General features: G+C 53.6%; 1 protein-coding gene across 1 annotated transcript in view; it reads right to left on the bottom strand.

The window, feature by feature from the left end:
• Positions 1-10,149: 10,149 nt before the first annotated feature.
• Positions 10,150-13,250, bottom strand: part of LTO1 (LTO1 maturation factor of ABCE1) — an 18,947-nt gene continuing 15,846 nt past the window's right edge. Inside the window, exons 2-5 of the mRNA XM_069066126.1 lie at positions 13,183-13,233; positions 12,953-13,023; positions 11,236-11,353; positions 10,150-10,908 (exon numbers count right to left, since the gene is read on the bottom strand). Coding sequence (XP_068922227.1) covers positions 10,840-10,908; positions 11,236-11,353; positions 12,953-13,023; positions 13,183-13,233 — 309 coding nt within the window. The 3' untranslated portion in view covers positions 10,150-10,839. The remainder of the gene's footprint in view (positions 10,909-11,235; positions 11,354-12,952; positions 13,024-13,182; positions 13,234-13,250) is intronic.

Genomic DNA, 13,250 nt, shown 5'->3' on the forward strand with positions numbered 1-13,250 from the left:
TTTCAGGTGTGGTATAATTGGGGAGCTGCAGGAAGTCTAGAGTAAAGTCCTTGGGAATGCAAAGCTCTGCCCTGTCTCAATAGAATGTTGTCCTTGGGCAGTCGGTTTAAGCATTTATTGAGCACTTAGGGCCTACTAAGTACTGGGACACCTAGACAGCCACTTAGAATTGGTCAGGGGAGATGCCAGGTATGGGTGTAGGTAGATGTAAAGTAGTTCCGGGTGTGGGGTACAGTGGGTACAAAATCCTGGTTTGGGACCAGGCAGCCCCTTAGAAGCCCAGGGCAGAGCCCCTGTGGTCAGTCATAGAATGTTTGTGCCCAAGCCCAAGTCCACCAGTCCCCTCCCAAACCCCCTTTCAAGGCACCCTGTACACCTCGGCCCTGGCGTAGTCTCTGCTGCTTCATAGATTTCTCATGAATTCTCTTGGCTTCCCTACCAGTCTGAATTTGGGGCTCTTCAGTTCAGCCACACCAGCCCCCTCTCCCCACAGGATGCCCCGTCTCTCGACTCCGGACATTTGCACGGGCTACCTTCCACAGGCCCCCCGAGTGCCCTCCCTCCTTAGTCTCCACCTCCTGGTTCCTCTGGCTTCCTTCCAAGACACCCAAAGTCCCACCTTCTGCAAGATGTTGCCACGCGCCCTCCCTTTGGCAGCATCCCCAGTCTATCCCGTATGTAGCTTGGTACGCGCTTGTCCGCCAGCCTCTCCCCCGCTGGGCTGGAAGCTCTTTGAGAGCAGGGACTCTTGCCATATCTCCTGTGGCTGGTATACAGTAGGCGCTTAATAAATGCTTTTGGTACCTGTGGCAAACGCGCACTATCCTCTGGGCTAGCAGAGCCACAGGCACAGCTCTGCCCCCAAGTCCCTTAGTGGGTGTGGGTACCTTGCACCCCATCTCCAAGTCTTTGGCTCTTCATCAGAATAAGGAAGACCCTCAGCTCTGTCTTGCCTGTCTGGCTCTCCAGAGGGCTGTGCAGATGCAATGAGCTCAGACACAGGAAAGTTCAAGGGCCTTTGTCACCTTTGCACAAACAGGAGAAGCTTCTCTGAGCCAATCCCAGAGAGCCCAAGGCCCTGGCAGGTGGCTCTGTTGGCTTTGGAGGAAGTTTGTGTCCCTCTCCATAAGAGGTGCTGCTTGGAGGCGGATGCCTCCATCTAGGAAAAGCCACTGTATACAAAGGGGGAAACTGAGGCCAAAGACAGTAAAACAACAGCCCTGGGACTGACCTAGGTCCTCGCTCTGACTCCAAACGCACTGCTTTATCTACTGTGCCAGGCTGCTGGCCCCGACTCCCAAGGCCTTCCATCGGCCCATCCATCTGCCCATCTGCCCGTCTATCTGTCCATCTACCCCCCTTCACAGCTGACTATTTTAGTAAGGCATTCTCCTCCTCTTCAGGTCCTGCCAGTCACAGCTCTGAGGAACCCCCTCCAAGCACAAGGCCCCCTTCCTGCTTTCTCATCTCACTTGGGCCCTAGCCATGTTAGTGCAATGGTTTCCTTCTTTCTGAATGACAGAAGAATGGCCCCAAGCCTTTCCTCTCGGGGAGGGCTCTGAAGCCAACTCCCAGTGTGGCCCTGGACAAGGCTCAGAGCCCACCTCCTTCACCTGTAGAATAAGGGGGGTGGGCCCCATGACCCCCTCCCCTCCCACAAAATGAGAATCACAGATGGTTGTTCAATAAATACTTTCAATACTTTTTGAGGGCAGGGCCTCTTGCCTTTTCTAATATACTTTCAATAAATACTTTCTGTTAACTGGGAGATGGACCCAGGGAGGGGGTGGCAGGCCCTCCCCCACATCCATAGACAGCACTTCCTCAGTGGCCCACTGGCCAGGTATCCAGAAGCCCTACCTGCCTCCTCTGCACCCAGGCTGGTGCTAGCAGCTTGCTCCATGGAATGATGCCAACACCCCAACAGGTACCTCTGTTTACCTGTGTTATCACCTGGGCAGCTCCTGCACCCCCTCACACCCTGGGCACTAAAGTAAAGGAACAGATTTCCCGCAGGGCATGTTTGTTGGCTCATTCCTCAGTGAAAAGCATTGCCCGTCTCTGATGGGCCTGGAACCTGGGAGTAAAGGGATTGTTCCCAGGGCTGGGAAGCCTCTCTATGGCTTAATGCCAGGGAGCAAAGTGTCTGAATGAAACACAGCACAAGATGAGATTCTGGCCAACAAGGCAGGCCCTGCCTCAGCTCACCTCTGAGACTGAGGGGCAGAGCAAGGGCCCAGAGATGGAAAGCCAGGACTGCAGAGAGGGCAGCTCCAGGAGCCACATTCGGATCCCACCTCTGGCTTCCGTTGTCTCCCTTGTGAAAATGGGGAGGCTGGAAGAAACGACTTTAAAGCTCCCCCATCATCGAAACTGCCATTTATGGAGCTTGTGCTGCCTTGGACCAAGCATTGAGGAGTGAGGTGGGTCCACAGCCCAATGCATCTGCGGGGTCTGACAAGCCTGTGGATATTTCCTACCTCTCTATCGAGGGGGGGATACGGGTCATATATAACACGAGGAACCAAATATGGAGTCACCTACAGAGAGCAAACTGAGGGGGTCAGGAAGGACCGCAGGGGCAATGGGGTGCTGGGCTGGGCAGGGCTTTGAATGAAGCAAGAGATGCAGGAAGGAGATTGAAACAGCCCTGAGGAACGGCCCCACCTGGGCAAAGGTCTGCACGGGGAAGATGGCTCATCACCCACAAGAGAGAGCTGACAGGCTGGGCCCACGATGACAGGGAGGGCCAGAAGGAGTGAGGGGAGACAGGGCAGGGACGTGGTGGTGGGGTGGGGGAGGGCTTAAGGTAGAGGCCACATTAGCAGTCGTGCAGCAGAGGCTGGGAGGGGCCTCGACGGGCAGCCAGGACGCCCCAGAGGTACAAACTGCCTGGAGGGAGGCCTCACTGGTCATAGGTGGCCCCACAGCCCACGCTGCTCACCTGCATGCACACAACAAGGCCACACTGGACTCTGGGAGTGCGGTGCAGGAAGGCATGTAGGAGGAAGGTGTATCCACCTCCAGGACCCCAGTGGTCTCTTCATGAAGCCTTGCCACAAACACGTGTTCTCTCTTTTTGGGGGCAGCCACTCTGGTCCCAAAGTTTGGAGGGGTGTGTGCATGCCTGTGCACACATGCATGTCGGTGCATACATGCATATGTGTGCCTGTGCATACACACATGCGTGTGCATGTCTCTGAGCTGGAGAACAATGTCAGTGTGTGTGCTTCAAGCAGGAGCCTCTGGAGGCTGGTCAGGGCCGGGTCACACAGAATGCAGCGTTTTGTCATGCCAGGAATGTCTTTGATCCCGAGTTTAGACAGGAGGGGAACAAAGCCGTGATGCTCTAATCCGTTCCCACAGTCCACTCACCACGAGCTGGGCAAACACTAGATTAGGCGAGGCGGGCTCACTGCCCTCCGAGAGTTGTGAGGAGAAATGGAGGCCACACCAGAGGCTGGCTGCCCACCCGGGGCCCCACTGGGGAGGCCCTGGCCGGCCCAGCCAGGGTGGGGCCTAGAGAGAAGAAAGCCAGGTGTGCCCTGGTGCCCAGGATCTCCCTGTGCTTCTCCCTTAGTGCTGGGGTACCTACACGTAGCATCTGAATAGGGACCCACACTGCCCTGAGACTCAGAGTGTCTTGTGAGCCTTCAAGAGCTACTGTCATGTAACAAAGACTTGAGCCTCAGTTTCCTCATCTGGAAAATAGAGCTGATACCTGCAGGCCCATCTCTCGGGGTGCTGGGAGGCACATGCTTTGTCAAAGTCATTATAAAAACCTGAGCTGCTCTGGATGCCCAGGGAACAGAAGCCAGGCCACCATCCCTTTCTAAAGAGTTCACAGTCTAGTGGCCAAAAATGATCAATACAAATAACACATTAATGGCAAGTCAGTGGTTTTTGTTTTTTTAAGTGAAAAGCACTAAAGAAACCTTAGGAGAGCCTGGCCGCTGGGGCCAGGAAACAAGGCTGCAGGCGCAGCCCCAGGCCCCCGACAGCAGGGCTTGGTCAGGATGGGCCAGATGGGCCCCCCACTTCCTGACCTTGGGGGCTCCCAGTCCCCTTCCCTGCACAGTCAGACGACAGGTGGTTCTTCAGTTGTACCTGGACCCCATCTGGGCTGGGGGGGGGGGCATCTCTGGGTCATGGCACGGGTCTGCCCAGGTGCCTCCTTTCCCCCCCCTTCTAGAAATCTTTAGGAAGCATGGCCATAAGAGCTGGGATGAAGCTCACAGAGCCCTCTGTGCAGCCTGGCATTCACTGTGTCAACACAAAGTGGCCTGAGGCCCACTGGACCCTCAGCAACGTCCTGCATTTCAGACAACCTGAGCTGGTCTGGGCCTCCTTAGGGTGCAACACAGCAGGTACCGGCCTGAGGAATATCACATGGGTATAGAGGCTTGAAGGGGAGCCCCACCTGGCCCAGGTGGTCTTTTAGAAATGCATCGATTTAATAACAGAGCTGCTGATCTCCAGGGCCAGCGGACCGACTTTGTGATGAGTGGGGTTCTGGGCACAGGGCAGGCTCGATGTTTCTAGTGGACAGTGACAGCCTGTGGGTCTTCTCAGAGATTCATGACTTGTCCTGGTGACACTGAGATATGATCCTGGCTTTGTGACTTGTGCTTTCCCAAATGCAAGGCCACCATGCCCCTCAGAGACATCTGATGGCTTGATTTATTATTGGCCTTGAAAGAACTGGCACAGTTTGAGTGAGATCATTTGGGAAGGAAACTGAGGCCCTGAGAGGCCACTGCCCAGGCTTCCTGGGGCCGGCACTGCCTTGGAGCAGATGAAAGACACTGTTATGGTCAAGGAGCCCGAGCAGCAAAGCAGAAGCCTGTGGGGCAGTGCCAGCTGGGTGCCCAGCCTTCAGGCCAGTCACTGCACCTTTATGAGCCCTGCTCTCCCCACCTTTCGGAAATGACAACAGCCTCCCTAAGAGAAGCCACATGAAAGCAGCACCCACGGCCGCCGGCACAGCCGTTCTCTGTCCCCAGCTGTCCAAGTGGCCTCGCTCCCTCCGATGGAGGGACGCACTGACGGTTCTGACGCCTGCCAAGTTTTCCTGGCACTTACCCTCACACAGGGTTCCTTGTACTGGCTGCCCTGGGTCCGCCAGAGGTATTGCTTCAGTAAATTCTGGCTGGGACCAACATAAGCTACCTTCTGTCCATTGATATTCCCAACGTTCAGATGGAGGTAAAAGTCGTCTCCAGTCCTTTAAGTCATTTCAGGCAGTGGTTGGCCTGTGTTTTCAGTCAATGGACGTTTTCAGCAGAGCAAAAGCCCCATTACGGGGTTATGTGTGGCTCTGAGATGGAAGGGACTTTGGGGGTCACCCAGGCTCACCTTTGCCCACATGAGGATCCCTCCTCATTTCCCGCTGTCATTTGCCAGTCTTTGCTCAAAGACTGACCACAGACCATGAACAGATCTGAGCCATTCAGCCCTGCAACTGCTCCATGCTCTGCACAAACACAGCTCCCAAACCCCCAGATGAATGGAAGCCTGGAGCAGTTCTGGGAGAGATGCCAGTGAGGGCGTCTCCTGAGAAGGTAAGTACTCCTCGTGGATCCAGAGGGTAGATGTGTGTAGAAGCGGGGTTCAGCCCAGATCTTCTCACACATGTCTCCCAACTCAAAGCCTCTGTGGTTCGTGTCCCAAACATCCTACGTGATTCTGCCAGCCCACAGATCACCCGCAGGCCCCACATGGACCCACAGTGTCCACCTACAACAGCTGGAGAATTAATGAGTCAGCAGAAAGTCTTTTTTTTTTTCTTTCTGCATTGTTATTGCTGTTGGATTTTGGGCTGTGGTTCTGGCATTTCTTTATCAGTGATGCTTTTTGGGGAGCTCTAGTCCTCAACATTTTGTCCTTTTCTCTGCAGCAAACGATGAGGCTTTTCCTGGACTTCTGTATGGTATATAGCTGGGCAGTGCAGTGGAGAGGGCATCAGGCCTGGAGTCAGTACAGCCCCAGTGCCAAGTCTGGGCTTGGCCGCCCCAGCTTCTGAGGCTCAGTCTTCTCATAGGTGCACTTAGGTGAGTGTTCAAGATAACCGGGCACAGGGAGGGCGCAATTGTAGGAAGCAAGATGGATTTCACTTGGTTTCCATCACATTTTAGACAATGGCCTCACACAGAGGTTTCTGGACCAGTCTGAGGCTGAAGGCTAGCAGCCACTAAGCCCGATAATGGGAATCCTTCTGGGACATGATCACATCAAATGATAACGTCACTGACCAACGCTCTCTAGCAATCACAGTGGCTGGAATCAGGAGGAATGACCAAATCCATGCCAGTCATGATCATAATAATCACATCTGATCCTCATGATGGCCCCATTTTACAGATGGGGAGACTGAGGCAAGGTTAAGTGACTTTCCCAGGGTCACACACAGGTAGGAAGTGTCTGAGGCGGGAGTTCCAAGCTCATAGGGGCATTGGGAGGCTTCTATGAGCTAAGTCATGTGACAACTGTGCTTAGCTTACATTGTATAGCATGGACAAAGGGAAGAGGGTCAGCCCCCATTCTCTTGGGCTCAGGCCAAAAGCTGAGGCTGAAATTAGAAATGGCAAAACAGAAATACAATGAGCAAATTTGCTGATTGTTGGCATCCAAGGCCGGGGGCATCTCACCTCGGGACGTGTGGGGTCCTTCGTAGACAACGATTTGTGGAATTTTAAAAATAGGAGTGTGATGGCAAGTCAACAAGTAAAGTGTGGGTCTGTCTACTTTAGACAGTTTTCTTTTCAACAGCAAGAGTTTCTGATCACCTACTATGTGCCAAACACTTGGCCAAGTTCTGGGGACACAAGGAAAGGAGAAAGCCAGTCCAGGCCCATGGAGCTCCTGGTCTAACTGAGAGAAAGCCACCTTTGTGCCGAAGGCTCTCCATCCATCAAAACCAATAATGTGGCATTTTAGGAAGAAATCTGCTGCCAATGGAGAGAAACAAGTAAACGGACTCTAAACTGCCCAAGTCAGGCACAGTTCCCTCCTACCCTTTAACTACACCTGCCTTGACAAACACATCTCCCTTCTCCCTGGAGCAACTTGAAAACAATAGAAAAACATCATGTTAAGGCTTCTTTTAGAAAGAGCACGAAACAGGCCTCCATAGTATGTGGTTGGTATTCTTGGTACAGAATCAACACGCTGCAGCCCACAGAGAACGGCTGAGCTTTCTACGCACACACTGACACGTGATAGTGCAGAGAAAAGAGGGAAAGTGGATATGACTTAGGAATGTCTTCACAACTGCACGCCCAGGAAGCAGCGTTCCCCATTTGGTAAGGACCGTATTTAATTCTGGAGGCCACAGAACAGAATGCGCGGACATGCCAGACCGTACGGAGCTAAAGCTTCAAACCCCCAGTGGTTGAAGTCAATGTAATCTCTTTGGGGGCTTAGTTCATGTCCCTTCTCTGGCGCTTTGGAAGATTACATCACAGACATATTTATTGCCAACATGCCTCCATGGCAGTTTGGCATGCATTAACAGACTTCGCCAAAAGAAACGGCAGTTTTGGCCACAGAAGAACAATCTCACAGTCCTGAGATGCCCTCGTGGAAGGAAAAGTGACGTGTTCATATGTGGTGGCGCCAGTTTCGTGGGCCCCTCCTGTGAAGGGTGCCACCACGGTTCATGCGCCATCTTTGATCCCTGTCCCTCATGGCCAAGCAGCAGCCAAGTCCTGATTCTTTTAGCACCTTTCTCCTGGCCACCCCCACTGCCCACCAGACCCAGAATACTTATCACTGAGTCAGTGTCTCCACTGTCCAAGCCAACAGGGGATTCATTTCTCTGAAACCCAGGCTCATCATGGCCCTCACTTTGCCACCCCTGGTCCCTGCAAATGGTATACAGTCCGAGCCTCACCATAAGCCCCAAGAGCCCCCAAACCTACAGCACTCACCATAAATAGCCCTGAATCGTTAGTGAACACTGTGTGTACCTATGTCTATGCATGAATGTGCATGGATGGATGGATGTATACGTGTGTGTGTGTGTGTGTGTGTGATCCCTCTGTCTAGACCAAGCTGAGTCTCATCTGGTTTTTTGCACCCCCTGGTGCCCAACCACACAAGCTCAAAACCCAGGGCCCACTTTCCCCTTGATGATTAGCCTGCCAGCTTTCACAGCCATTTCTTGTCCATCCATTAATCATATCCATTAGGCTCGGGCTTCCTTTCTGTTGCTTCCTTCCCTGCACCCCTGCCCCCCAGCCCCCAATCCCTCCAACACTTCGTTCTTTCCTTTCTGGCCCATTCCTTCAGACTAAGTGCTTTTCTCACCTAGGAGGCTGTAAGATGGCTGGAGGCCAAGGCCTTCCTCCATTTCCGAATGCTGAGCTCCTGCCACCCCACCCCCAAACCACTGAACAATTCAAGGTGGCCGATGGGTGGTACATGGGGGGAACGGGGCTAGAACACTAGGCCTAGATGACAACTCCTGCCTCAGACCCTTCTAGCTTCCTCACCTCTAAGGGAATTATATTAGCCCCTCACCTCCCAGAGGAGACAGTTATAGTGTTTTGCAACCTTTAAAGCCATACATAAATGCTAGCTATTACAATTATAATTCCCCTTTCCTCATCAGCCTGAAAACAAACGATGCTAATAAATCCTCCTTCTTGGCAGAATGGGAACAGCTGGGAGAAATGAATTTCATTCCCTCATCCAGGCCAGACACTGCCTTTGAAGGCATTCTCAGACCCTTCTCCTTGGGCTCACCTCTGAGATTCCACCTAATTTGAATCCTCTCTGGGAGAGAGAGCAAAGGAGATTCAAGGCACTTGATTTTATGCACAGCTTACTATAGACCATGGGCTCCTAACCTGGTCCCACACTTATTTGTGGGGTGATTTCTACACATTTGAAATCAATATAATTGGTTTCCTTTGAAATATTATGTTTTACTTTATGCATTTAAAAACATGATTCTAATATTCACCGTTGCCAAAGGTGTCTGTGGCAAATTATTTTTAAAAACACCTTTGTAGAAGCCAGATGGTAGTCTTGAGACATGACCTCTAATGCACGATCACAGAATGAACCACCTTCCATCCAAATTCAGGTTCTCATTCCTCAGAGCTACCATGTCCACGAGGCCCCCACCAAGGAGGCCCCAGAGACCCAAGCCAGACCACCTTCCCTTCTCTCTCTGCACCGCCTGCCATGGGTATGGCCCTGCTGGCTGCCACCTGTTTCTGGGCTGGACCCCCACTACACCACTCAAATTCAGACTAAGAACGTTTATTGGGGTCATTAGTCACAGACAAGAATTGTGTGAGCCAAGTTTGCACCGTGGAATAGGGCCAACACGAAATCCTTTATTTTCAGGGGACCATCAAGCTGAATGTGCTTGTGAATTTGGTTCACAGCTGTCACCAAACACTTTCCCTAATATCCTGGCTCTTCCTCCAGAGGCCACGAGGGGCTGGGTTTCACTGTCCATGTCTTATTTCTAGGGACTCCCTCCCTTCCTAAGGGTTATCTTTCTGCCAGAGCCTGGCTTCAGGAACATGGGGTCCCAGGACAACAGAGGAGGAAGCTGAAATGAGGTGGGGATGGAAAAGGTGGGGCTTTAGCACATCCTTCTCTGGGAAAAGCTGATCTGGGTCACCTGGATAACAGCCTTCGAATCAGGCCAAATTCTGACTTCACCTGTGCCACAGAGGTCCAAAAGAAATGTTATGTGTAGGGCCCCTGACTTCAACGTTCTGCTTTTCATGGTCTTTTTCACTGCTGGGTAGGAAGGTGTTTTTAAAATCATAAATCAACCCATAAATTCAGAAAATGAAAGGAGGGGAGAGGCTAGTGATGCCACCCAACAGGTGCCCAGTGACCACAATGGGTGGACACAACATGTGTAAGGTAAGAGACACCCTCCCTGGTTCGAGAGAAGCCACACAATCACTCAAGAAACTCATGTCCCGCTAATCAGAGAAGCAAAGAGTGCTGGGACTGAAAGAGGTCTTGGAGAGACTCTGGTGTCACCTCCCCAGTTTACAGATGAGGAAATGGAGACCCTGAGAAGGGGAATGATCTTGTCCAAAGTCACCAGCTACTTCCTGGGAAAGCCACTAAGTGCCCGCTCTCCACCACACCAGGCTGACCCCAACAACCACACACATGTTTCCTGGCACAACATTTAATCTTGGTTAAATATATTTTCTCATCTCTGGCCATCTTCAAAGGAATGGCTAATTTGAGAGAAACCAAGGACAGTTTATGAAGTATTTTCTAGGACAACCTGAAGTCAGATGTTTTTTTCCTTGTCGCACTCACTCACTCTTCTCTTGTGGGGACACCAGTTGTGGTCAGTTGCCCATTTGAATTTCTCCCACCGAGTCAGAACCAGCCAGCCCTGCTCAGGCTCCATGAAACACCACCGGTCAAAGGAGGGAAGCATTTGGTTCCCATCACTATTCAGAATCAACAATCAGATTCCAGATCTTGCTCTGTGGCAGTGATAGGGATTCTCTAATCGCACAGCGCATTTCCACCTCTGACCATTCCTGTGGAGGCCGAGCTTAGGGAGAGGAGCGTCCTCCCGTCTCTCCCCTTGCAGAGGGTTACAGAGACCATGATTTTTCAAAGATGCTTGGCTCTGGTTCCTGTGAAGGCATCAGCGCAAGCTGACAAAGAATGGGCCCGCATGGAGAAGACAAAAGAAGAACCAAGGGAAATCTTCTCATGGTGACACTTGTAACCCTCGCTTCAGGACAACGGATGCTCAGTCATTGTCTGGACTTTAATCTCAGTTTGAAACACTCAACATCCAGACAGCTGCTCCTCAGTGCTGCCTCTGTCCTCCTCTTACCCTCAGAATGAAAGCGTGGCGCCTCCAGAACCGACCTGAAAGTTGGGCTGGACGTTTAGCAAGGAGCAAACCTGGAACACAAAAGACAAAAGGCAAAGGGGCTACAGATGCCACAGGCATCTCCGTCCGTCCATGGTCAGTATGGCCTAGAACAGCAGCTCTTTCTACCTTTGACTTGCAGCCTGCCCTGTTCCTGAGGGTTAAGTGACTTCTCTCATCTGAGCTATGGCAGAAGTGCCAGGTGTGACTGGGGCGTGATTCTCCTTGCTGGAGGCTTACAGGGTCAGTGGCCCACTCCAATCCCTGCAGGGACACTCCTCCATGTTCCGCTACCGAGTCAACTACGCACCTCAAAGTCACACTATGGTCCAACAACCCCACACGCTCACAGGACCAACCTGTTTAAACTTCCCCCTAATGCGGTGCAGATCTTCATGAAGCTGGGCATAAGTGGGGTCAGCATACGGGAATTTCTGCATCATCCCTAGGAATGAGTCCAGCACCCTCCTCTTCTTACTACAAAGGAGAGGAACACAGGACGTCAGGGCCTTCCCCACAAATCTGTCATGGCCACAGGCGTCCCTTCCTCCCCTGCCCCAGAGCAGCTGACTAGGCTGACAGGCCCCCATCTGGCACCATCACAGTGGTGTTGGTAAAGTGCCAGCCTCCACCCTTCCTCTGACTGGTCCCCCCAGACGATGCTCAGTCAGTCTGGTCAAAGCGGCGTCAGAAGTGACTGGTGAAAGGATCCCTGAAAGGAGTCGCTATGGCTACAGTTTCTGTATCGGGACAGGCAGGAGGCAGCACTCTCAAGAGCCTGGAGTCCTTGGGATTTAGGAGCATCGGGCTCAGAACCTGCCATCTTAGTGGCTGCACTTTGGGGTCAGGAAGGGGCAACTCCTCCAAATGATAAGGTCTTCCCTCCTTCTGGGAGAGGACCCAGGGACCTGCTCCCCCCAAACACTGCCAAGCTGAACAAGGGCTCTCTTAACTACCCAGCTGTGGGAAGTTTTGATAAATACATATCCAGGGGAGGAGAAGGGACAGCTAAACTGACAGGAGACAGTGCAGAAGAACACCTCTCTCAAGACCCAAATGTTCCTAGGCCCACCAGAAGAAAGAACCCTAACTAAGCCTCAAGACTCCGCAGAACTCTCAGCGTGCAAGATCTCACTGGAGCTGGGGCCTCCGACAACGCGGGCTCAGCAATGCCGAGGGTCACAGAGGAGAAAGCAGAGGCTGGGGGACCTGCTGTGTAGTGAGCCCCCAGGGGGGCAGCCCTGGCCCCAGTGCAGGCCTCTTCCTTCATGCTCCGCGTCCCCCTGGGAACTCTTTCTGTGGCACTCTGAGGTCAGCAGGGTGGGGGGGGGGGGAAGCAGTCACCACTTACTGCTTGGTGGGAAGGGGGTGGACATGGCATTTTTCCTTCCCCCGGGGGGCTGGCCACTCTCTGCACCTGGAGATGAAGGCTCATTCAAGCTCATCTCGACTCCAAGACTAGTCCTCTCTCCACCAGACCAGTGCTCAGCCCCATCTGACCCTGGTCCCAGGAGATCAGAACCAGGCTCTTCCTACAACAGGGCAGGAACCCTCAAACAGTGCCTTTTCTTGGAGAGAGGTTGGGCCACACCACCGTAGCTCAGTGGACCCAGAGGAGCCCCGAGTGACATGCTCTGACAATCCAGGGAAGCAGAGGCCCCAACAACAAGCCACCTCCATGGGGCCACAGCCCATCCTGGGGGAGGCTCTAAGTGGCTGGGGGTCTCCTCAGTGATGTAAGCTACAAGAAAGGCTTGGGGCCGAAGGTGAGGATGGCAGTGGAGAGAGCATCCTGGGACCCTGAGCCCCGGGCAGTGTTCCCGCAGCCGCAGCACACTGACCCTGCTCCCGCAGCCGCAGCACACTGACCCTGCTCTGGGGAAGACACGTCCCGGCCGCCTCTGAAGTGCCCGAGAGCCACAGGAAGCCAAGCCCCAGAGCCTCAGGGCAGAGGGCAGTAACAGAGACCGTGAGGCTGCCCGGAGCCCAGAGCCGGGCCCTGCGGGAGGCCGCCTCTGAAGTGCCGGAGAGCCAGGGAGAGCCAAGCCCCGCCCCTGGGGCCTGCTCCGCACCCACCTGTCTTTCTCACTTGTGCACCCGGAAAGCAGGCACTGCCACGTGAACGCAAAGCCCTGGTAGCAGCCGATCTGAGGGTGTGAGGACAGAAGTCAGGAAGGGGAGAGCCTCGGGGTGCACGCTCACCGGGGGGCCTGGACACCGGGCGCTGGGCGGGGAAATAGCGCGGAAGACAGATGCTCGCCCCCCGCCCCCCTCGCTGCCTCCTCTGGATAAAGGGCAGTACCAACCCGGCTGGCCTGCTCCTCCCGCTGCTCCAGCCCCCGGCCCTCCCGGGGGCGCTGCCACCAGGGGGCCC

This window comes from Petaurus breviceps, unplaced genomic scaffold, assembly GCF_028583685.1.
Source record: "Petaurus breviceps papuanus isolate PSGF00001 unplaced genomic scaffold, PetGlider_PUasm1.0 90721, whole genome shotgun sequence".
In the NCBI taxonomy this organism is placed as follows: domain Eukaryota; kingdom Metazoa; phylum Chordata; class Mammalia; order Diprotodontia; family Petauridae; genus Petaurus; species Petaurus breviceps.